This window comes from Echeneis naucrates, chromosome 15 (genome assembly GCF_900963305.1).
Source record: "Echeneis naucrates chromosome 15, fEcheNa1.1, whole genome shotgun sequence".
In the NCBI taxonomy this organism is placed as follows: Eukaryota; Metazoa; Chordata; class Actinopteri; order Carangiformes; family Echeneidae; genus Echeneis; species Echeneis naucrates.
Genome location: NC_042525.1, coordinates 7,502,341 through 7,527,164, shown reverse-complemented (window position 1 = coordinate 7,527,164; position 24,824 = coordinate 7,502,341). Strand labels below are relative to the sequence as shown.

The window sequence follows — 24,824 nt, the reverse complement described above, 5'->3', positions numbered from 1 at the left end:
GTGAATGTTCCGGGTCAGAAACTGGACGGGAGAGGAAATTAACTCCGGGACGAGACGAGAGAGGAGAAAAACAAAAGTGAGAGCAGAAAACACCGCTCCTCAGTGAGATGTAGCCGGCGTTTTCAGGCCTAGAGAGGGCGTTCAAAAGCGGCGGGAGTCGAGGAGCAAGTGGAGAAGGAGAGAGAGAAAAAAAAAACAAAAAAACAAAACAAAAAAAAAAAACAGGTGCCTACAAAGTCGCCGAAGTGAGACAACGACGGACTTTAATTCCCATGTTGGTGCCGACCTGACGGACGGCAGTTGGCCCGGCAGCCGTCTCTCCGTGTTTAAGTTTCCGCCTTCGCTCGGGTTTTGTCGGTGGATTTAGTCCGGAGCTATCCCGCCGTAGCAATCTGTTGCATCCCCCCCCCCCCTCCTCCTCCTCCTCCTCCTCCTCCTCCTCCCTGCTGTTTGTTTGTTGGTTTGTTGGTTTGTTGCACGGGTACGAGATTTCATCCCCACCTTCCCCGGGATGTTTCACTGTATCCCCCTGTGGCGGTGCAACCGTCATGTGGAGATGATCGATAAACGCCACTGCTCGCTGCTGTTCGTGCCCGACGAGATCTACCGCTACGGCCGGAGTTTGGAGGAGCTGCTGCTCGATGCCAACCAGCTCCGGGACTTGCCCAAGGTAGGCGGGGAGGCTCCGACTTCGGGTGTCGGGAGGTAAGGAGGGGGGGGGGGGGGCTTATTTTTGGTCGCACGCAATGTCAGCGATACCGTGGGAGCTGCAAACCGAGCTGCTCGGCCATCCCGGGAGAGTGCGGTGGTACCTGGGGACAGCAATTACACAAGATCAGCAAGGCACACACAAGACACGCAAACTGCGGAGGTGTGCATGCTTTGTGTGCCCCACCAGCACAAACACACCGGTTTAGGTTGAGCTAGTGTATCACAAATGTCCCTGTGATGTCAGTCAAACCTGTCTGAGCAGGTGATCCCATGCTGAGGTCAGAAATACCCATGACCTTTTTGTATGTGAACTCAGAGACATATGACTGAATGCAAAGTGCAAGAGGAGGTACAACTTCAGCATAATGAACAATACTGGACTCAAATATTTATGACTCATTAAGTCAATGTTGCAAATGAAATGTGACTAATGGTGCTCATGGGAAATATTTATATATCTGCTGGTTTTATTGGCACTGATATAGATCTGACACATCAGATCAGAAGTCTCTTTTCAAGTCAGTAAAAACTGTCTTATTTATGGCTATATTTATGTTTTGTAAAAAAACAATTTACATTTGATTTGGAGACAGACTTTTGACCCTGCTGCTCTGGACTAAGTTGTGTACGAGTTAGTGGTTTGCATGCTATTTTGCATGTGTGAGAATGCTTACTTTAGTGTGTTTGGGCTTAGGGATCCCCATTCGTGTAGCCTGGAGCTGCTACAGCAAGTGAAAGGATTACTGACTTAGTGGCTTTGCCGCATATACGCTTTAACTTTTGCAGCCAAACCGGTTTTACTTTTAAAGGCTCTGGGTTCCAGTATATTTTAAGCCTGAGAAAACTGCATTTTCTGTTCTTACTGAGACCTTCTACAGCAGGGAGTACATTTGGAAATGTACGTTTTTACCAATGACAAGTGGACAGGGTATAGATTGAGACTTAGTTCGCCTAAGAAACTGTCTTGTGACATTTCTTCCTTGAGTTTTCACCAAACGTATGAACATAAGAAAGACTATTTTCTTGGCATGTCGTGCCCATGGAAACAGCGATGTTAACCCTAACTTCCCATGGCCCTGTCACATTGCCTACTTTGTACATCGAAGAAAAACACAGGAACAGGTATTCTGACAGAAAACAAAGGCAGCATTATGTTTTTTTGTTGTCGCCCAACTCGTGCAATTTGGCAGGATTTTCTAATGAGTCATCAACCTAAATTGAAAAGTACAGACCAATAAAACGATGAATCAATACGCATTGCAGACAAACACCTGGCAAAATAGGCGCTGACACAGTTGACCGTTTTGCCATTGTCTTTCCTGCAATGGTTTGATTAGCAGGTGTACAACACGTGTACACACAGAGCTGTTTGACAACTTAACGATCGCTGTGTTGGGAAAGTTTTGGAAAATATAAGTCTGTTTAAAGGATAGAAGGGTGGATTACTTGGATGCTGACAAGTGTAAGTGTGCATTGCGTTCTTTGGCATGTAACTAATGTCATCAATGCTTGCTGACTGAACCCAAGAACCATCCCACTGGATAAACCTTTGTATCAGTACACTTCAGTGCTTGCTGTGTCAGTTCATCACATTTGCCTTGGAGGTGGCTAGCCAGGGGGAAAAAAGAAAAAATGGCTGGCCACTTATCTTTATTATAAGGACAATGATGTAAAAAAGCTTAGACGCAGGAACATATTTCAAGTCAATCATTCTAACCAGCAGGCAGATAAAAACATGCATAGAAAGGTCTCAACGGCAAGATGAGACAGCAGAGGTGTGTTTTTACAGTAACAAGATGAGGCAAGTTGAACATGAGCAGATAGTTTCAATAGTTTTACAAAGAAAAATCTACTGACCAAGTCATGAAGCTGAGGTTCTTATAAATGGGGTTAATGCCAAGGTCTTATTTCTATTATGTTTTATGTCCTGTTGTGCAGAGGCTGTGGACTGAAGTAACAAACAGTAAATTGCAGCTCTTTGTTTATTTAAAATTCTGAACCAACTGGCCTTCATGATGCATACTGTCAGAGTGGTTAGTAAACAGCAGTCAAAGAAAGAAATTTACCAGCAAGGAAAACAAGGAATACAAGACCAGCTGACTGTTGAAATGTGTTTACCTGTTCATCCAGTTTAAAAATGAATGGAGTTTCCTGTGGCTACAGCTCCAGTGAAACTAAGGGAGAAAGGTATCGGTTTCTGTGTCCAAGTTCTTTTCAAGTAATGATTTGTCTTCTTTCTTCTCAAATCTTCTGAGAGTAAATACTTCTCCATAAGTGGTTTTTTTTTCTGCAATAATTAATCGTTAAAAATGTCGTCTTAACAAGTTTAAAATAATTTATTTTTGCAGCTATTTCTCAGGCCAAGCATTCATCATAATGACTTAAGTGCAATCAGGGTTTGGTCAGATTAAAAAAAGAAATCCAACACACCTCAGGTGGTGATGACATTTTGTAGATTCAAAACTTATCAATGTCTGGGCTATCTTCAGTTCATTAAGCAAATGTTAAGTGTGTGAGAATGAATCAAATCATTTTTTGCAATCAATGCAATAATTGCTTATTTTCCTGTCAGTTCCATTGGACAAAACAGTCTGAAACTGTTTAAATATGCAAGTTACATTGAGGGGAAAAGCTGACACAGGCAGTGATGATGGAAGTGAGGGCGAAAGGAGGCAATATCCTCTCTGACACAGGACGCTGCAGAGTTTGTGACATGTTTGAAGTGGTAAAGAAAGTGGCGCGATGAATCCCAGGGCAGGAAGCGGATGGCCAGACTGACTTAGAAACTTTGAACTCTGATCGAGAAGAGGATGTGCTCGCAGAGAGAGAGCTGTTGTTGAGTTTGTAGGGTAGTGTTTTTAACTTAGACTGTGCTGTGATAATGCTATGAAATGTGCATATGAAATAACTCATATTAAGCTCAACTATGCACTCGCCACTCATGTCTTGATCTGAATGGTTGTCGGGATGTAGCTTAGCAAATGTAATTGACATGAGGTCAATAAACAAGGACACATGCCTAATCCAGCTAAGCAGTAATCTCCACATTATATTATAATAAATTCTACTTTCTGGTTTGATCAGAATATTTGCTTCTAGCATAACATAAAGGGCTTCTGGTGACAACATCCAGCAATACATGTATTCACTTTCCAAAACTGCAGTCAGTGCTAAGGGTGAAACTGAGGGCTCAAACATTGACATAGGAGTTAAGATTACAGTTAATGTATGCTTGACTCAGCCTGTTTTGGTTCTTGTGTGTCACACATGGCTGACTGTTGGGGGTGTGGTGCTGAACAACACTAACAGGGAGAGCAGGTTTTTTGGCAGCAAGTAAATGCAGGAATCACACAGCTTGCCCTGTGTTTTGTACACAAGATATAGTATATTGCTGTTTGTTACTTCCCCAATTAACTCATTTGTTATGATGAGCATCAGAAAGCCAGCCACAAGTGCCTGTTTAATACTGAATCTGATTCTACATGAGTCATTGACGCTTAAAGTTTCGACACACCTGTGTTTGCTTTTGGATGTGGTCACACTGTCATAAGGAAGAGGCAGACCTCAAGGAGGAAGTCTGAAAGCTGTAAACATGTCATTGTATAGAGTTTAATGCTAAAATGAAAATGTTTTCTCGATCCTTCACACTTGAGGTTAGCGTTCTATGAACAAGTCTGCACAAGCAATGGCTCCCTTGATAATATCATCAAGACAGAGATATATCTTGTGATTGGGAGAAAGACTTAGCAGAGAGACTGCACTCATAATGTTTTTCCTAAATATGGCAAACATGAAAGTGAAATTTAAGTGTGTGAAAGCTCAAACAGTCCTTTTGTGTAACAGTACAGGTTTGAAATGATGGATTAATGACTGTTTTCTGTCTTAATACCTTGGAATGAGGTGCATTTTGTTAAAGGGTGGAGTTCGACTTTTGGACTCTTGGGCCTCATTTGTTGTGCACACATTATTAAAATGCGATCTCTATCTGGATATTGTCTGCAGATACTGAGTAATCGGATCAAGAGTTTTAAAAAAAAAAAAAGCAAACAAATTTTACAGATTGCCTTTACACCTACTTGACATGAGCAAATATCACATAGTCTAATAATGTTAGTGTTTACAATGTGCTGCCTATTTTCCTAGCAAGTAGCGTACTGAAAAAGCAAAAACATTATATCATCAAATAGGCGATTGTGGGGGAAAAAAAACTGCAGCTCAAATTCATGTCGGTTATATGGTTTAAAATAATGACACAGCATGAAAGAAATACATTCATGTTATCAGAATAATATTATATGTCATGTACAGTAAAGTAGAAACCTGCAGGGCACTGGGCACATGGATCAAAAGAGCATATTTTCTTTTATTACAGTCAGCTTCAATGAGTGATAGACTGAATAATAAATAAGAAAAGTATTTTATTTTTTATTTTTTCATCTTGAACCCTTATTGCCATTTAAGCTGCCTAATAAAGAGCAGAGAAAACAAAAAAGCCAAAGAGGGAGGTTGTTCTCTTCTGTTCGATTTAGCATTGCCAGATACCTGCTTCACCACCACACAGCCAAGGCTCTGCCCGCTCTTGTTATGGGCGTCGAGTATTCAATAACTTCCTTTGCCTTTTAAAGTAATTTCACCAACTTGATCTGTCTGTCCTCTCTCAAAAACAAACAAACCGAAATGGATCCTTAAATTATAAGTAGAAACTGTTGATTTAGTCTGAGGTATTGTCTTTAGTCTAATTGTCTTGAAAGCACATTAGAGAGCAGAAGAGTTAGTGGATGGACTGATACTGACTTTTAGCTGGGAGAGGAAACATAAAACCTGATTTCAAACATACCCTGTAAAGCCTCTTGAAGAAATAACATCTTACAGTAATAACATTTGTCCTGTTATTATAGTTATTAAACAATGGCTTTTCACAGGAGGTGGGGGATGTCTGCTAATTCAGTAGGCCCCTGGAAATGTTTCATATAATTTAAGAAGAACTTGGCCATAGAATTGATGGTAGAGGGGGAAAAAAATCCTGTTTCTCCAACACGTGTTACTGCTGAATGGGGTTTTCATTAATCCCCAAATATTTTAATACCAGAGGTAAAAAAAAAAAAGAATGAAAGAAAAAGGGGTCACGCGAAGGCAGTCCTCTTGTATTTTTGGAAAGAGGGAGTAATGAGAAAATCAAGCAGCCTTTGTTGTAGTGTACTGAGCTGATGGCGCAGTAATAAAGACAGCATGTTGGGGCTGCAGACTGCAGGTTCTCATCATTATACATGCTGTTATACTGTTCTCTTGTTTATCTAATATCAGAGAAATTTCCGACTTTTCCTTGATTTCAAATCTAGACTAGTCTGCACGAACTACCACATGCTAACATTGAGAGACAAAAAAAAAAAAAAAAAACTACTTACACTTTAATCTTAATCTTACAACAAGACCTTGTATGATGCCTGTCATAGCCCCACCCAAGTTCAACCTGAGCAGATGTCTAATCAGGCAGGATAACTGAAAGCACTTATTGTACTGTGAACTGTCTTTAAATATAAGAGTAGAATTCACTAAAGCATTATGATCCCTGAAAATGCTAACAAGGTGCATGGTGTTGCACGTACAAAATCCATCGCTGCTAATGATGTAGTATTTAAACTCTTGATATGTGTTACCAAACATTAAATCACCTTCAGTTAAATATAGATTGAATGAATATGTTGTATGTAATTTAAAGGGGTTAAATTTATTTCTCCAACATGTTTTACTCATTACACTTTGTGCCTTTCAGCCGTTTTTCCAGCTGGTCAAACTAAGAAAACTTGGTCTGAGTGACAACGAGATCCATAGACTTCCACCAGAAATAGCCAACTTCATGCAGCTGGTAGAACTGGATGTCTCTCGAAATGGTAAGAAGGGAAAATGGTGATATAATAAAGCGGCATAAATTAAACACACAAGTTTCACTTTCTTCACATCTGTGACAATTTACTTTTACAGTCGAGAGAGACAGCAATAAATTCAGACAGTTAGAGACACTGACAGATTTACTCCATGTAAGTGAAGCTTATGCAACAAATGAGCATTAAAAACATGGTTTGCATTATTCTAAATCTGGCATGTTGATGGAGTAGACCTGATATAGACGATCTGGTGAGGTTTCCCCTGTAACAGCAGCAGCCTTGTGCAAAGCTGTGGCTGGAGAAATCAAATATACTTGATAGAAAGTTATGACACCGCCTTCTATTTTATATTATTGAGTTGCAGAGCTTTAAATAATTGCACTTGAAAAAACTGACTTTAATATATTCTTTAGATATGTATTATTTTGCTACTGCTGATTGTGTGGTATTTTTAGTTATTTCATGCCTAGACCTGAGTGTAATGAATAAGAAGGTTTGTAACATGTGCCTTTTCTCTTATTCAGATATTATGGAAATTCCAGAGAGCATTTCATACTGCAGAGCCCTCCAAGTGGCAGATTTCAGTGGAAATCCATTAACAAGGTAGTGACTTTTTTTCTTTTTGAGAGGAAAATTAATTATCAGCCATATTTAATACCGTGGCCTGTTCTAAAGTATATATTGGTCAAGGTTTGTAATAACATTGAAACCTTACAGTTAAATGTAAATTTAACTAAACAGGCCTTTTAATCCAGATTAAAATGTTGGAATAGCAAGGACATTTTGGAAGCTAATAGAAACGCATAGCTGTGTTTGTTTTTAAAGTCTCAGTTTACGCTTGCGCTGCTAAGAACATGACAGATTGCAAATTGTGCAGCGTTTGCTTTTAATTGTCTGGGTGAGACTAAATTTAATTTGCACCCCAGCAGGGGAAAAAAACAGGTTTTTCTCTTCATGGTTTGGGAGGAAATAATGAATGGTATTACTAAGCAGTGGTGTTCAATACTTTTAAATAGCACACAGGCTTGCACGCGCACACAAAACAGTCTTTCCAAAGTAGTAACCTATTTTTCTTCTCTTTCATTAGTCCTGCTTTAACAGTGTCATTGTAAAGGTTTATTTGGGTGGCAGGGATGTCATGGCATTTTGTTGTCACAATATTTAAGACGGAATCTCTATTTTATATAATTCAAATCAATTTTATTTATCCAACACCAAGCTCTTTCTTGAACTGTTAAAAGACAGATGATTGGTTAATGAAATACACACATTACAATACTTGTTATTAATAATCATTTGAAAATATAAAGGTTTCTGTTGTTAGAAACAAACAGTGACAGCAACATAAAATATGAAAAGCTATGATTTAGTCTTTGTATTAGTTAGTTTATTACAGGACCCGTCATTTTAGGATTAATGGTAGGTTCCAGTTTAAATTGCAGAAGTGCACACTATGTTTATATAACTAAGTTTTAGTTTACATGGAGTGCCATACTTAATCACATGTGTCTCAGTCCAAATACCACTAACAGGCCACTTTTAATAACTTTTTAAGACTTGTTGATAACATTCTTGATCTCTTGTTTGCATTCAATCCAAATAATGTCTGTGGAGTGAAAAAAAAAAAAATGGACCAATTCTTCTTTTGTCTCACTCACATTTATGTAGACAGCTCAAAGTAAATACAAAAGTAAATAAATCTACATTTATGAATTCAACCATAATTGATATAACTGGGCAAAATAAGCTTTATGTTTTGAGAGGCAATGTAAGCAATTGAAAATTTGCCAAAAGAAACAAGCACTGGTGCCTTTTTTAGAAAGCCTCAGTGCAGAGACTTTTATTGCCTTGCCCAAAGTGCTGGTAAACCCGTGCTTAACATTGCTTAATTTCTCAGTCATCCAATCAGAGTCTCTTCCGACTACCCAGTATTCATCTGCGTTAGTCTCAAAAGGATTGGTTGGCAGTTTTAAAACACTTAAATATATCTCTTTCACCTTTTTGCCAGCACCTCACATTGTGGCCATATTGTGTTTCCTTCTTGCAGGTTACCTGAAAGCTTTCCAGAGCTGCGGAATCTAACATGCCTTTCCATCAATGATATTTCATTGCAAGTTCTTCCAGAAAACATTGGAAAGTAAGTGTAACTGTTAAATCATGTTTAATTGGATATAATGAGTGAATCCTACCTTTGTCCTTTCAAGGTAAGATAAGCTTTTTCAATGTGCTTCCAAACATTAAGATGATTGTGTGTTATAGTGCCGTGATACAAAGGACTTATGCAACATAATGTCTTATGTGTCTCCTTCTCTAATGTCCCCCATTTTGCTTCTTTCCAATCTTGTTAGAAAAGGAAGATTAAATTTGATAAAGGCTTGGCAAAGTCTACATGTTTTAACACTAACTTCTGTGTTGTGTTAACAGTCTAGTGGATGACTTCGCTGAAAAAAATGTTCATCACTTGCCTTGAGCATAAACATTTCTTTCGAGTGGCACCTCTTTGGGGTGAGCGGTTCCTTATCTAGTGGTAAAGAGGTCAGGCTTTATCTTTTTCAGCTGGTGAACGTGATGAGGTCAGAAGTCCTCCTACACAACCAATTAACATATGGAAACTGAAATTCCTCCGTTTCACGGAGGGGAATTCAAAGAATCTATACCGATTCTGTATCATCTGTATCATATTCCATAATGCCATTAACAGCTGAAGCTTGAATGCTCAATTGCACTTTTATTGTTAATTGTCATTTTAGTGTCATCCCACCCACCACTGAAATTATATTATCTAAACTCTCCCCCCTCTCAATGCATTTGGGGAAAGCATACCAGTCTAATTACTTCTCACAGAGACAGTCAGTCAGTGTCTGCCTGGTTTGATCGTCTTAGTCATAAAACGCAAATGGCTTGTTGGGAGATGCCATACTGTATATTCCAGAGTAGTCATAACTCATGTCTGCCAACATTCTTATTCATAAGCGGTCCCTTTCATTGTTGAGCTCAGTTATAATTGGATTTAATAACAGAAATATGTGCTTTTAGGTCACATTGCCTCAAGGGGACGTATTTAGATTGGAATCCAGGAGCAAATAAATAAAATAATTACATGGATGGATTTATGGATTGGATAAAATGACTGTGCATTTCATAAATGTTGATAATATTGTGATATTTGTCAGCTTTCTCAGGAGCTGCTACCATGTGTTTCTATGAATGACATGTTTTTCAGACACCAAAACTAGTCGTCATCACTCTGTCCTTTAGTTTGTCAATCCTTTACACCAGGATAAAAAAAAAGGAAGAAACAAACAAAATAACAGCTAATTTAAATGGGAATTCTGGTTGATGGCATATTTTCTCACACTGATAAGCTCCACACTTATGTGGTGTAATAATATGTTTTAAATTATTACTGGAGGTGATCTGGTTGGCATATTTTAACCATGATGTAACTGCTGAAACAGTTGGATTTAAACTAAACAGAGATTTTTCTTTCCTTGCTGTAATGCCATAAATGAAGGATTATGTCTTAACCCCTGAGAGATAATTACATGATTGGTGGAGCTGCCTGACTTCTTTTATTGTCTGTATATCAGGACTGTAGACTTTGAAATTATAGTACTACTATACTATATAGATAGACTTTTAAGGCCTTTAATCTGATGCTATACACATAAAGTATTTGCCCCTTATGATATGAAATTGTATTTTATGCAATTTACCTTTTTTGGTACAATTTACCAAAAGAAAAGCCTAACCTAAAAATTAAAAGTGTTAAAGAAAAGTCAGTGAGGATTGACAACTGTTCTGTTCTTCTTAGCAGGAGTGATCTTCACATCAAGAAGAAGAAGAAAAAAAATTACATTATGTTGTATGGCATATCCTACCTGAAAAGTCACTTTAAGTTCATGAGATCTTTTCACACCCATTTCCTCATGGTACAGCATGTCACAGATGTCTCATATCTACCTTAGATTAAGCACTGACATGTGCTCTGTCCAGGGAAGAAAGTAATGAAAACCATAACACGGTTGGAACAACATGCTGGAGGGTTTTTAGACATGGATAAGATATATGTTCAAGAGGTTAAATGACAGCATTCATCTCCTGAGATGGGAGTTTTTTTTTTTTTTTGGCATAAAAAAATGTATTCACAGAAACCTGAGACAATGACGCAATAATGTGGGTGTTTCCATCTTCTAGTGGATCTCTAAGACCAGAGTTTGCTAAAAGATTTTAGTCTTTTAATCCCTAGCTTGACAATCCGTTATTGCGAATGAAAAACATTCACAGAAGGCGAGATTAATGAAAAGTAGGAGTTGCATTGCATGTTGGCAAAATCTGGGGTCAGCCCAGTTTTTAAGAGATTTCATGTAGACTAAATAAACAGCCAGTTTAAACATATCTGCTGTCATGTTACTGATAGTGACAGAGTTGGACTAATTGACTTTGTTTTGTATTAAAAAAAAAAAAAAATCCCCCGGTTCATATCTAACCAGCATCAAGTTTGGATTATTTAGTCTGGGTTCTGCACAACAAAATGGACTTTGTCCTGTTGTAGTTCGCTATTGTCATAAAATCCACCACAGAGGTTTCAATGAGCTGCTCTGTACTGCACTTTGCCCTATGATAGCTGTGTAGACATTTTGCTCTTAATTTAAAGTATGTAGCTGTTGTTTATGCTGCTGCAATTTTAGGGCTGTGATAAGACTGACACACCTCTCAAGTACTTCCTGTTCTCAGATATCTGATTGCGAGGAGTTCTGCAGCCATTTTTAAGTTCTCATTGGAGTTCTATAGAAACGTCTGTCAATATTTTTCCGAAGCATACAAAAGAATGTTGGGCAGCACAAAAAGGTCGAGTTGAAAAGGTTGATTCCTGGCCTGGGGTCTTTTTGTGCAGAGTTTGGATGTTCTCCCCCTGCTTGTGTGGGTTTCCTCTGTATACTCCGGTTTCCTCCCACTGTCCAAACACATGCATGTTTAGGTTGATTGGTTACACTAAATTCTTCGGCGGTCTGAGTGTGAGTGTGAGTGGTTGTTGGTCTCTGTCTCTGTATGTTGACCCTGTGATGGACTGGCGACCTGTCCAGGGTGTACCCTCACCCAATGTCAGCTGGGATTGGCTCCACCAACCCCTGTGACCCAGAAACAGATAAGCGGGAGAAGATGAAGGAAGGAATGAATGAATGAATGAATTAAATATTTTCTCCTGTCATTTCAGCCTGTCCAACTTGGTATCACTAGAGCTCAGAGAAAATCTGCTCACATTCCTCCCAGAGTAAGTAACTGTACTGTATATATGTAGTTTTACATCTCCAAAGTTTACCTCAATCGTAGAAGAGAGGCTGAACATTTTCACACCGCAATTTTACCTTAAGGTTCATACATGGTAGATTGTGCTGCAAGCATTTTTGAATTGATTTGCTTTTATTGAATCTGCCTTCCACAGGTCACTATCTCAGCTTCATAGACTTGAAGAACTCGACCTAGGAAATAATGAACTGTACAATCTGGTAAGTCTTCCCTTTTCTGGGTGCCGGGAAGCTTGTTTACTCAGAAGAATACCACGACTGCTCACAAAATGAGCAGAATGAAACTTTTCCCATTTCCTTGTTCTTGTCATGTCCAAGTAGATTAGCGTCCCTCGAGAACAGCTTTCACCTCTTATCATGCAGAAGAGGGGATGGCCATCTGTGTTGAGCTCTGGTTTTAAGATGTAATCTTTTGTGAGCAGTCTAACTCTGATGGGAAATGATTTACTGACAGCTCAAGCAAAGACAAACTGCAAAAAAAATCTTTTTGTTTTAACTCCATGTGTGTATGTGGAACTCAGTTATTTGTTTTGTCAAATGTCTGAATATGCTAGTAAATATTTATTTACAAACAATACACAATTTTCCCTGCTGTTGTCGAAAAACAACCACACAAAAAAAAGGATTAACAGAAGTATATGAGAGACTTGTGAATTTTTCTTTCTGTTTTTCCTGTCTCCCATTCTCTCAATCGTTGCATTTCTTCCACCCCCATAGCCGGAGTCAATAGGCTGTCTTGTCAGCTTGAAGGACTTGTGGCTGGATGGAAACCAGTTGGCTGACATACCTGCTGTAAGATATGCATGCAAAATTCACATATTATACTTGGGATTCTGTTATTTTCTCCCTTCACCTGTTTCATACAGTTTTAAAGCGTAAAGCATTGTTGCACATAGAACTTTGAATAATGAACCTAGATAAGTGTTCAAACATTTGAAAAATGAAATTACAACAAGAAGTTATTTTTTCCCTTTGTTTAAACACCTATTTCTGTGTCTGTGGCAATTGCAGTGACTGCTTGTCCTGCTTTGTTTTTCAAGATTGTATTTGTATTATTGTAGCAATATTTGCCTACCACAAGCCTGTGCTCTGATCCTCAGGAAATAGGCAGTATGAAAAGCCTGCTGTGTCTGGATGTGTCAGAGAACAAACTTGGCTACCTTCCTGAGGAGTTGGGTGGCCTGCAGTCCCTAGCAGACCTGCTGGTGTCTCAGAACCTCATTGATGCGCTGCCTGAAAGCATTGGTAAGCACACAAATTCTCCAAACTCGTAATTGGCACGATTATGTTATCTTGAAAAGTTAGCATGAGGTATTTTCTGAGAGTCTTTTCTAAGAAGTGATTTCTCATCATCTTTTGATGAACACATTACTTTTTGCTTTTAAGTTTAATTTGAAATGGCTCAATTAGATGTTCTTCTGTGGTAAACAAATTTGCTTTGCTGTTGGCATTTAGAGTGTACCAGGTCTCTAAGTGCTTGTGCCACAGCGCGGCTATTAGTCATTAATTAAAATGATCCTGTTTTTTTTATGCACTTACTGTAAGGGATGCTAGACCAAATTAATGTACAATGACGTCATGTATTGGCACTATACAATGGGGAAAAAAAATCCCTTTCAAATGACAGCAACATACATTTTAACACAATGTTCCATGAGGTGCTTGCCTGGTAACTTGCCTGATAACAGATATCTAACATTTATATACTTCTTTCTTTCTTTGCAGGAAAGCTTCGGAAGCTTTCTATATTAAAAGCTGATCAGAATAAACTAACTTATCTTCCCGAGAGCATTGGCAACTGTGAAAGTCTTACGGAACTTGTGCTGACAGAAAACCACATACAGGTTTGTTTTGAAAATGTATTATAAATATGTTTTGGAATAAGAATATGAGAACATAAGGGGCTTAGTATCTTCTCACCCTCAGAAGTTTGGTCTTGACTAGTTCATGCTACCCAACTGGAAAATGGCTATAGGCAAGGCTCATGTGCAATGATGACACACTTGAGTGAGACAGAGTTTTACATCATTGAGGTTATGCAGTCACTGACTGAAGTGTTGTCACTGTGTGTGAGCACGCTGCTCTGCACTGACAACCGTTTTATGGAGAAAATTATCATTCCACATTTATCAAGTGTATGACAAGTTTCTCAAAATGCTAAAGATGATGTCAAATTAAGAGATTTTAAAAAATACTAATGATGGCCTTTCTAAATATTTTGATTTTTGTCATCCCAGAGCTTGCCAAGGAGTATTGGGAAATTGAAACGGCTTTCCAACTTCAACTGTGACAGAAACCAGCTAGTGACCTTACCCAAGGAGGTAGGCTTTTCATATCTCAACCTGCATTGGTTCAATAAAGGGTTTTGTTTTTTGTTTTTTTTGGCCTTTCTGGCTTTTATCATTCGATAGGTCAGCTGAAGAGTGATGGGAATTGGGGGAAAGAGATTGGGGAATGACATGCGACAAATGACTGCAGTTGGAACCAAACAGTGTCGCCACTGAGGACCTTGTAGTGCTTGTTTATGGGGTGTGCATTCTACACTCTGTCACTGGCATCTTGGTTCAAGAGAAGGCGGATTCATGCCTTTTGGTTTCCAAATAAACCAGGAGGATAACTGAAAGATCACATGAACTCCGATAAATGCGTAAATGTGAAGCCTAAAAAGTAGTTCTACACATAGAGGAAACTGCGGTACTTGAGGAGGTGCAGTGCAGAAACGGTAACTTTTGTTATCTGTAATTGACACTGGTCTGTCATCTTCAGGTCTAAACTGCTGCTGTTGTTACTTTTCTTGTCAGCAGATGGTGCAGGTTAGGCCAGACCTTCAATCTATACTAGATGTAGATTTTGCATTAATAAAATCCTGCTAGACTTCCATTATTTTATTACAATCCTTTAAACTTGTTTGGAAGAGATTGAGATGTTCATTGGCTGGAACGATTAAACTATCGAAAATCCCTTCACGCTTTGGATCAACAATACTCTTCCTTGTTTTGCTTTCTCATTTCACTTTTCCTGCTCAGTCCTCTTGGCTTGCTCAGCTCTGTCTGAGAGTCTCCATTGTGTCTGTATGTGACATTCTTTTCTAACCTCTTGTCTGTTTAAGTGAAGGCATGCCTGGTTGAAAGCTTCATCTGAAAGGCGTCTTTGGACCTTGTACAATGGCTCTGTGTCTTAATGATGCAAAGACTCCAGTGTGTGGAGAGAAATAACAGTTCAACACACTTGGCTTAGATAATGAATCGATGGTGTCACCGTTTTCTCAAACCAGCATTGCATGACATCTGTAACAATCACAGTGTAAACATTTTTAATTGATTTGTGCTTTGCTGAGCTACTTGACCAATGGCCCAGTTTTATGGATCTCATTGATTGTTGATTGGCTGCACAGCTGCTCCTAACACATTTTTCCTGGCTTAACTTTAGCATGTGCTTCTATGGAATGATGTAGTTCAAATAGTTTTTCTGTTGGTTCGTTCCTTGTTCCTCTTAATGCAGTTTTTGCTCTCCCCCGTGGACACATAAAGCACTTAACATACAATGAGCTTAACCTGCTCCTTTTAACATGATGACTCTCTGGAACAGTGCAGGTATCCTACTCCTGGAGGTTTCTGTCTGAGCAGATTAATAGATTACAACTGCAGTTCAAATGGCCCATCAAGTCCTAATTGTTCCTAATTTTAGGTCCCTCCGCCATATCCCATTGACTTTAAACTAATCTGCCATTGAGATCACCAATTCTGGGGCAAAGAGCCTAAATACTGCCAACAGATACTACCACTCACTCACCACACTTATTTTCTCCTGGCAGTCGTAAATCATCAGATTTATACACATGTATTGTTATGCATCCATTTGTTACATTTTGCTCCATGTAAAAACCAGGAAAGGAATAAAAAAACACGTGGAAATATATTTGTGTGTATCATGTGTTTTTGCTTACTGTGACTGACTTACAGTCTAATCATGACGCCTCTTCTGTTGCCCAGATTGGGGGCTGCGCCGGTCTGAATGTCTTCTGCGTACGAGAGAACAAACTGACGAGGATACCATCAGAACTGTCTCAAGCCACTGAACTACATGTTTTTGATGTCTCTGGCAATAGGTATGTACGCCAGGGTGAAGATAGAAGCTTTTTGTACTGACTCAAAAAACACACACGCACCTTTCGTAATTTAAAGATATCTCCTTTTGTAATATGAATCTTGCAAAGCAGATATAAAGCTGAAAAGAAATGTTTGGTTTCTACTCTGATCCCAGAAGATTTTATCTTCATATTTTGACGGTACATCCCTGATTCACTGTCGGTCAGAGTTTGTTTAGACACTCGGCTCTCAGCCTCTCCTTGTTTTGGTCCAAGCTTTGTCTTCAGAGGAAGCTGCAGCAATGTCTACTGATTGAGTCACACACTCAAACACGTCCCCCTCTGTGTCTGGGAACTGTCTCACTCCCTACACATTGTCAGAACAACTGCCAAGTTCCTCATCCGAAGTATAATCCCAAATGTGAACATGGCAGCGCTGCAAAAATAAGAAGCAGGAGGTATTTCATGGTGTCTTGATATTCTATATGATTTGAACAAGTACATTTGTTTCATGTTTGTCTTCAGGCTGACCCACTTGCCACTGTCACTGACCACACTACGACTGAAAGCCTTATGGTTGTCGGAAAACCAGTCGCAGCCTCTTCTCACCTTTCAGACCGATGAGGATCCTGCCTCAGGCGAAAAGGTGCTCACCTGTGTGCTGCTGCCTCAGCAGCCATGTGAACCAGACAATAAAGGTAATGTGTTTGTTAGTCAAGTGGAAGATAACTGCCTGAAGTTTTGAATAAGCCAGCTATGAATCACCTGCAGTAGCTCCAGACATGAGATTGAGAGAGAGAGTGATGGTTTTATGTGTGTGTTGTTTATATGTTTATCCATATATACAGTATATATTAGTAATTATATAGTAAGTTATATCTCTACAGCGAAATAAAGCGCTGTGATATTTGAATAGTATTCGTCACCAGTTCTTGCATCATTCCTGATTATTTAGTGCTCTACGGTTTTGGCGACATTATCACATGATCTGCTTTGAGAAGCACACCATGTTCTGTGCCCTCTGATCCTTCCCTGCAGTATCTGTTGATTAAAAGGTCCTGTAAGGGATCACAGCGCTGACAACAGATCAGGCCCTTTCCTGTCCCTTGAGGCCCTCTTCAGTTATGTTTTTGAGAAATGCTGCGGATTGGACTGTTAAAAGAGGCTTAGCAGCGGCTGGCCTGTTGCCATTAAAAGCTCGCCTATTGGATATAGAGATGCGGCATAGAAGCCTGGCTCTATATATGCCTGACACAACTATTCATCATATACCGTGTCATTTTTTTCTTTCAAATACATTTACAGACAAGTCTGTATATGACAGCAAAGTGTTTGCCTTTCACTGCACAGTGCTTATTCTTTCTTTTCCCTGTTTTTAGTTCAGTTAGAAATTCTGTTTACACCTGAAAAAGAAATTAAGCTTTTATTCCATTGACGCGCTGTCTCTCTCTTGTGAGAGAGGGGCAGTTGTAAGACTGGTGGATATGTGTGAGGCTGAAGCTGAGGTAGGGGGTGGGGAAGATTGTGTTGCTGTAAGCCTGCGACTAAGCTGGGATTTGAAACTGTGATCTGGCAGTTTCAGGCGCTATCTCTTAAGTGCTGGTTTATGTTACAGCTTTTATTTCTTGAGCTGGCAGATTGCAGAGAAGTGATCATAAAGACCATATTGACTTTAATTTACTGAACTGAACGTCACACACTGTATTGTTTTTGATAATTTTATTCATTCAATAATTCCAGTCATCCAATTTGCATTGTCCCTTTTGAAAACAACCCCAGGCCCTGATAAACTTTCCCGCTTTGGAGCCCTAGAAAGCCTGGTGAATGACATGGCAGATGACACGTGGGACAACAAAGCCATGAACAGGATCAGTGCCATTCACTTCCTTGACGATGACGATGACGAAGATGACGACAAGGTCAGAGCAGCAAGCTTGAGAGATATTCCTGATTATTATAATTTTTTTTTTAATCTTCTATAACTAACAGTGTTCAAAGCCTGACTCATCCCATTACTCTGTGCTGTGTAGGAAAAATATTAACATCAGCTGCTAGCCTGCTCACAAAGACAATACCATAGTAATCATGGTCAGCATGGTCAGGTTGAAAAAAACTTATTTGCTTTAACATCTCAGTTAAGTCAATTGGCCAAAAACTTGCAGTTTTGTACTTTTGTATAATTTGGATTTATTTTCTGCTGTAACTTGAGCCAGCCAGCTCATATGTTTTTAGCAGATGTAAGCTATTACCCTTATTGCTGCAAATATAACCACTGTACCACTGATTAGATTTTGTCTTTCACACAGGGAACACTACTTCGGCGGGCTACTCCTCACCCCGGTGAGCTGAAAACAATGAAGAAAGCAGCCGAGAACCTGCGCAACGACCTGAACGCTGCCAAAGGCCTGGACTCCAACAAAAATGAGGTCAATAACGCTGCAGACAGAGTGACCACGTCTGTGTGAACTTTTACCTCAGCAATGTTTTTACCTCCTGTGTCTCGCCGCCATGTTATCCTGCACAACCCCTGCAGCCCCCCCTACCCCAATTTTCATTCTCTTACCTAAAATCCCCGGTGTGGCCTACCCCTCCTCTGATTGAACTCTGGGACGCTTGTAACCTTACTCCAACTTCAGCCCTGTGCAAAACGTGTGAGTCTACCAGGGCCATTGTGCCTTCCTTTTTTTAATTAACAGCAATAATCTGCACAGAGATACTCCTTTTTAAAAGATATTTTAAAAAAATTCAGTTTTTTTTAAATGCCTCTTTTAAAAATATACATAAGGTAGTTGCACTATTATAAGACTTTATAATATGGTCAGATCTTCTTAAATGTATTATATATTTGTTGTTTCTCTTTTTAAAACACTGGGTATACATCGTTTTTCATTTTGGGCGAACATAAAAGCAGGAGTTTTTGGACCTACTGATTAAAGATTATTGTATAGCCTCTTGTGAATATTGATACTTTTATACTTTTCGGCAGCTCAGATGTAAATAAAAATGTATAGAAAATTTCTTAATCATTTTCAGATTTTATTTTTTTTTTCTTCTGTTTCAAACTTGGTACTTTTTTCTTTTCTTTTTTTTCTCCTTTTTTTTCTGAAATCAAAGGAATGAGCAAAATACAGCCAATGTTTTATTCAGTTCAAAAAATCATCGGGTGAGTGCATGGCCTTCAATCGTCTTTCTATTCACTTATATTGTCAAATATCCAGACTTATTTTTTGGGGGTAATAACTAGATTTAATCAGATAATTAACTTGGAATTAAGTACTGCACATCAAAGTGAAATTGCACAACGGCAATTTAATGATGCAAAAATAACAAGGCTATCTTATTTATATGTGCTGTGCTTCACGGCTTTACAGTGTTCCACAAAATTTCTCTTCCCTTTAACAAAGAGTACTGTACATAATAACCGTCAAATGTTTGGTGGGAATGAGGCTCATACCATAAGGATGGCATCCTTTAAAAAGTTAGTTGTTAGAAGTTCCACTACAATGCACTTCTCAACATTTCTCAGATCCTATTCTTTTATATGGTACATGTAAGTTGTATTATATTGTTTTTAAATTGATGGCAAAAAAGTGGACCAGCGGATTTGGTTCAAGTGTTGGTGTTAGGTTTTTAATTATTTTCTGATCAAACTGCACAAAAACAGATCTCAAACAAGCAGTGAGCCTTGAGATTTTGATGACTTTTTAACCACTGATCAATAAAATGAGTGCAACACTAAGCAAAATGTTTGTTATTCTTTTAAGTTTATTTAGCAGCTTGGCGAATGTGGCAAAAATAACTGTTTTATTTTAGTTTTAGTTTAACTTTCCTAACTCTTAGATGTCAAACAAGATACATCTGGATGACTTTCTTCTTATCCATATCATAAGAAATCTGAAAAATAATATAGTGACAAACCAGACATCCCATTTCCTGACACCTCCGTTGCCTGTTTTGTGTGTCCAGCAGTGCATGATGTTTCTGTAAAGCTCTGACAGCATGCTCCATATTTGACTCGTCTACCCTGCGCAAGCTGCATGTTGTACTAACACGAGTATTGTTTTCAGTGATGGTATATCAGGAAATGAATGTATTTACAGATGTATATGTATTCAAAAACACCGTGACGCTTTAACCCAGTCATGCTTGGTTGATGCACCTTCATTTGAATGTCATTGTTCATTTTTATAATGTACAATCTTTTGAAAATTAAATAGAAAATTTGCTGTTGGAATGAACAATGTGAGTCAGGTTAAAAATGCTTTTTCAAACTGTGGAGATGCAGTGCCTCTCGGCTGCGTTTTAGGCCCTCAAAACAATTATACCATTGAGAAAGGACTACAGTTGCACTTGGTAACTGTAGTAACGACCCCCAAAATGAGTGCAAATCATGAATAGCTAAAGCAAACTTATCCATTACGCACGAGATTCCTCTCAGGGCCTGCTTAATGAAAACATGCTGTTTGCAGATAAATTTGTGTTAAAGATGAAGGGATGGTTTCACAATATTTGTTTGCCACTAATCCATTCACTGTCAGTCATTTCGTTAGTTTGAAACGTTGTTGTTCAGCAACAAGTGGTGTCCTCTGACTGTCTCCAGGAGTGTAGAAATCCTCACACTAACCCGTCCCTCAGGACCAGTAGCCAAAACTGGGCCGTCTCAGGCTTCAGCTGGGTGGCAAACAAAGAGTGTCTGCAGGGAGGACCTGAACCGTTCCCAGGCAGCAGCAGTGTGCGCGGTCACGTCTCCAGTTCACACAAGGACTCAGAGGAAATTAAGCAGCCTGAGGAGGTCAGGTTTAAGCCATTTCATAATGATTATCTTGATTTCTCTTGACTAAGGGATATTCATTTAATTAACACTTATACTGCAGATATTCCTGAAGTGTAGTCCTGTTCCACTTACTCCAGATTTTTCATTGGATATTATGGATTTTTGATCTTTCATTTTGTTGATGTATTGCTGGTGATTTCAAAAGTGATGCATCTTGCCGCAACACTGTAAAAGCTCCCACTCATTTCTTATCAGGATGGTGAAGGCCAGCTGTTGGAGTGCAATGCCTTACCACGACGGTTTCACCATCAGAGAGGTGAAACCCGAGAGGGCAGGAAATTTCAGCATGACAGAGCTCATAATGCTGGGGCCGGTCTCCAACAAGACCTTGACCACGGCTTAAAGATCTCCTCCAACGCAGGGCATCTGAAATCTTTGATGACAGCGAAGACCTCTTCTCAGGAATCATGCATCTCCCAAGTGCCATTAAGAGTAACTGCATGCAGTATCTTTCATAAATGTCATTATTTCTGTGAAGACAGAAATGCATGAAGACACTGCCGGAAAGCCCATTACTTATTGCTCATTTAGTCAGCGCTCAGCTGAAAGCATTTCTTTTCACTCCTAATGAAACAATTTCCTCTTAGTTGCAGATCAAAGTGTCTGGCCAGAGGGGCAGTCTGGGGATCAGCATTGCTGGTGGGAAGGGCTCGCTGCCTTACAAAGACCATGATGAGGTGCGTGCTGCCGCACAGAAGCCAGCATTGCTCAATCCCTTGCAACATATTTGCCTTTTTAGCCCGTCAGTCTGACTGAGGATAATGAAAAGCAGCAGTCTTGAGCCTCTGATGGTTCCTTTGGTTTTCCTTAACTCCTACAACTGCCCATTAACCGAGAAGAAACATTTATGACCGATTAAATATAATGCATGCATGCCTTTCCTTTCAGGGTATTTTTATTTCCAGAGTAACAAAAGGTGGGCCATCAGAAAAAGCAGGGGTCCATGTTGGAGACAGATTACTGGAGGTAGGAGGAGGAATCATTTTCACAATTTCTTATTCACTGTTAAAATCTTTATAGTCACCAGTTATGATATTGTTGTATGAGTCACAAAAGTAAACGCGCACTCTCTGTTGGCTGTATTAACATCATTCCAACCACCAGATTCTCACTTCTTGTCTCCCTTTTGTGACCAGCAGGGGTCATTATAAGCCCATAAGAAGACAGAAAACAAGGCTGTCAGATAAAAACTGCTCTATTAGAAATGGTTCCTGTAGTGGGAGCAGATAGACAGATATATATATATATATATATATATGTGTGTACAAAATGATAATGTTCAATTCAAATGAATTCAACACTTAGGTGTTGTGCCTCTACTTACATGCTGTGTTGCATTCAGGTGAACGGCCTCAACATGCAGGGGGCGACCCACCATGAGGCCGTCAGTGCCCTGAGGACGGCCGGCAGCTGCATCAGCATGAAAGTGCTCAGAGAAAGGCTGGTCCCTCGAGAAGGATGTGATTCGCATCAGGCCCAGGATCCTTCAGATGGAACCGCATTACAGCTCTGCAACAAGGATGCAAGAGGCAAAGAGCCCAACACAGAGAGCCCAGATTGTCCTTCCAAGAAGATCGAGGCAGTTGTTTGTAACGGCAACAGCATTGTGGGTGTTTTTCTGAATTAATAGAATATATATAGTACACTTTTTAAATCCCGCTAAAGTTTTGTGAATTTCCCTCAAGCCATTTCAGGGATTTAAAAAAGTAGGTAGGTCAGCAAAAACCTTCATGTCCCCGTGGGACAATTTGGTGTTGATTCAGAAATCAACAAACAGAAAAATAAAATATAATTGAATGTACAGCATGTGCAGCATGGGACACAATACATCATACAAGGAAGAAAAACGGCTAAACAAAATCGCTTCACAGCAATGCTAAACATGTCTTCTCCCTTCATTCTTTTGCTTCTGTTTGTCTTCCATTTCTTTTTATACCAGTCCAATCTGGAGAGCAAGCTGAGTGAGACTTCAGCCAAGCTCAAGCAGGAGGCATTGACCAAAACTGATTCACTTCAAGTTAGCAAGCACACAATGACAGTAAGTGTCATCGCTTACAGGCATAAATCTCAACCTTTCTAAAGTCTTATTCTGAAATGAGCTCATATGTCTAGATATCAGTGACTGCACATCTGATCAAATGGTAACCTGCCAATTTTCCGTCCCAATCTTGTTTCCTTCTCTGGCAATCATCTGACAGATCCCACGGATCATCCTCACTCATCCCTCTACCTCAGATGAAGACGTGGAGCTCCTGACACAGAGCCTTGGCAGAGAGCTTCTTCATGACACTGGCATTCCCAGGAGACGTGTAAGCCCTGACAGTTTTGACAGTGCTTTCTATCCACCTTGACACAGTGAAGAGGTTCATGAAGGACTACTTCTATGGAAGATTAGAGTAAAGCAACTGTTTTTCACTGCCAAGCTTTTTCTCTATCAGATTCCGCTGCTGCTAATATTATTTGGTGAGTTAAAGCCAAGAATGAATAACATTAAGACTTTTTTTTTTTTTTTTTTTCCGTGTAACGACACTGAAACGTAAACCACAAAGAGACCATTCTTTAACGTCCAAATGAAATATACAACATGTCAAATGCACTCAGTGAAACAATGAATTCTACTCGCTACCTCTACCTCAAGTCGCTGTACTGTAAAATATGGATATGCTGGTATTTAGTGTTTTCGCCTATGACAATGTGAAGGCTTCAAACTTTTTATTGGCTATACTGAGATAAAATGCTACACCGTTGAGCTTTTAGCAGGGGACCCCCAACTAAAAATATAAATAAAAAAAAAAAATAAATAAATAAATACTGTGTAACCATGCATCCAAAGCCTAGAATGTACCAAGTGTAGATATTGTTACCTGGCTTGCGTTATTTCACTGCTTTTATATTCTCACAACAGTTCTTCATTCAGTGTTCATTGATAAATAGTTCATAATAATAGTTCATTAATAAAGTTAAAATATCTTATTCCAAGATGTTCTTTTTACTTTCAGTGGAAGGGAAAGACCAATGCATCGTAACAAACTTGTACGTGCACGCCTACATACTATACTGCAAACTGAACAAATACTGAAAATAAGGTTGTGGCCCAGAATGCATTTTTATTATTATTTTTTTAAATCAGTGGTTCTGTCCTTGATGACTGTCTGCAGTCTTCTGCATCTTCTGGGGCCACGACTTCTTGAAAAGCCCATCATAAGATGATGAATTCAAAAGTTAATTGCTGGCCTGTCAGGCTCATTTTGAGCATCAGATGATCAGATGATCAGGTCATGAAACTGGATCACCAAATTAAATGAGCAAGCTATATGCTTACATTTCAAATAAGAGATCCATAAAGCACTACAAACTATCATGTTATAGGAGTCTGGTGACAAAGGACTTTTTCACTATGATGCATCCAACTTCTTGGTTTTAGATATCAAAGGCTATGAAATAATGTGTTACGGTGAAAACATCTTAAAGTTGCTTTTGAAAGGCAAGAGCAAAGATTGGAAGGAGTCAAGCCGTCCCAAAGAAAAGCAAAAAATCAAAAAATTGTCCAACTGTTCCATCTCCAAAGTTCTTATTTACTCTCACCAGCTGATGTAGAAGCTTACCATCTACATCCATGTCTGTGTCATCTTATGTAGAATATTATGTCACTATGCACAAACACTTGAAAGAAGCTGAAAAGTAGCTGTCAAAAATAAAATGTCTATTTCATTAAGCTAACAAACCGAAACCAATAGCATGCTTGATACCATCCATCATCTTATTTGCTTTTCTGCAGCTCTGTGCTCAAAATTATCTGAGGATGTGGAGCACTATGCACTTTTTGCTTCACCCTGTGGTAGCAATTTCATTTTGAATATCTCATTACATAATAATAAATACTGCACATATGAGCATGTTATAATGAAGATAATTTCATCAACCTCCTGAGGGCATTTCATCTAGGCTAAAGGTAGTAATACGCGTGGCATGTTGCATAAATTAGCAAACAGTCACAA

General features: G+C 39.1%; 2 protein-coding genes across 3 annotated transcripts; both read left to right on the top strand.

The window, feature by feature from the left end:
- The first annotated feature begins 3 nt into the window (after nt 1-3).
- LOC115054988 (leucine-rich repeat-containing protein 1) lies at nt 4-19,720 on the top strand. 2 transcript variants are annotated; one of them, XM_029520333.1, is made up of 14 exons: nt 4-670; nt 6,485-6,602; nt 7,121-7,199; nt 8,644-8,733; nt 11,815-11,871; nt 12,043-12,106; nt 12,623-12,697; nt 13,006-13,150; nt 13,631-13,749; nt 14,143-14,226; nt 15,898-16,013; nt 16,518-16,690; nt 17,772-17,917; nt 18,299-19,720. In XM_029520333.1, the coding sequence occupies exons 1-14, from the start codon at nt 512-514 to the stop codon at nt 18,455-18,457; spliced, it is 1,584 nt and encodes a 527-aa protein (XP_029376193.1). In that variant the 5' UTR covers nt 4-511; the 3' UTR covers nt 18,458-19,720. The 2 variants fall into 2 exon arrangements, with proteins under 2 accessions (XP_029376193.1, XP_029376192.1); XM_029520332.1 differs by having other exon boundaries at nt 6-670; nt 17,772-17,911; nt 18,299-19,716.
- A 401-nt stretch (nt 19,721-20,121) lies between these two features.
- Nucleotides 20,122-24,176, top strand: LOC115055018 (protein scribble homolog). Its single transcript, XM_029520388.1, has 7 exons — nt 20,122-20,784; nt 21,022-21,258; nt 21,414-21,503; nt 21,715-21,792; nt 22,169-22,432; nt 22,766-22,864; nt 23,025-24,176. Exons 2-7 carry the CDS (start codon nt 21,205-21,207, stop codon nt 23,175-23,177), a joined length of 738 nt encoding a protein of 245 aa, XP_029376248.1. The 5' UTR covers nt 20,122-20,784; nt 21,022-21,204; the 3' UTR covers nt 23,178-24,176.
- The last annotated feature ends 648 nt before the right edge of the window (nt 24,177-24,824 follow it).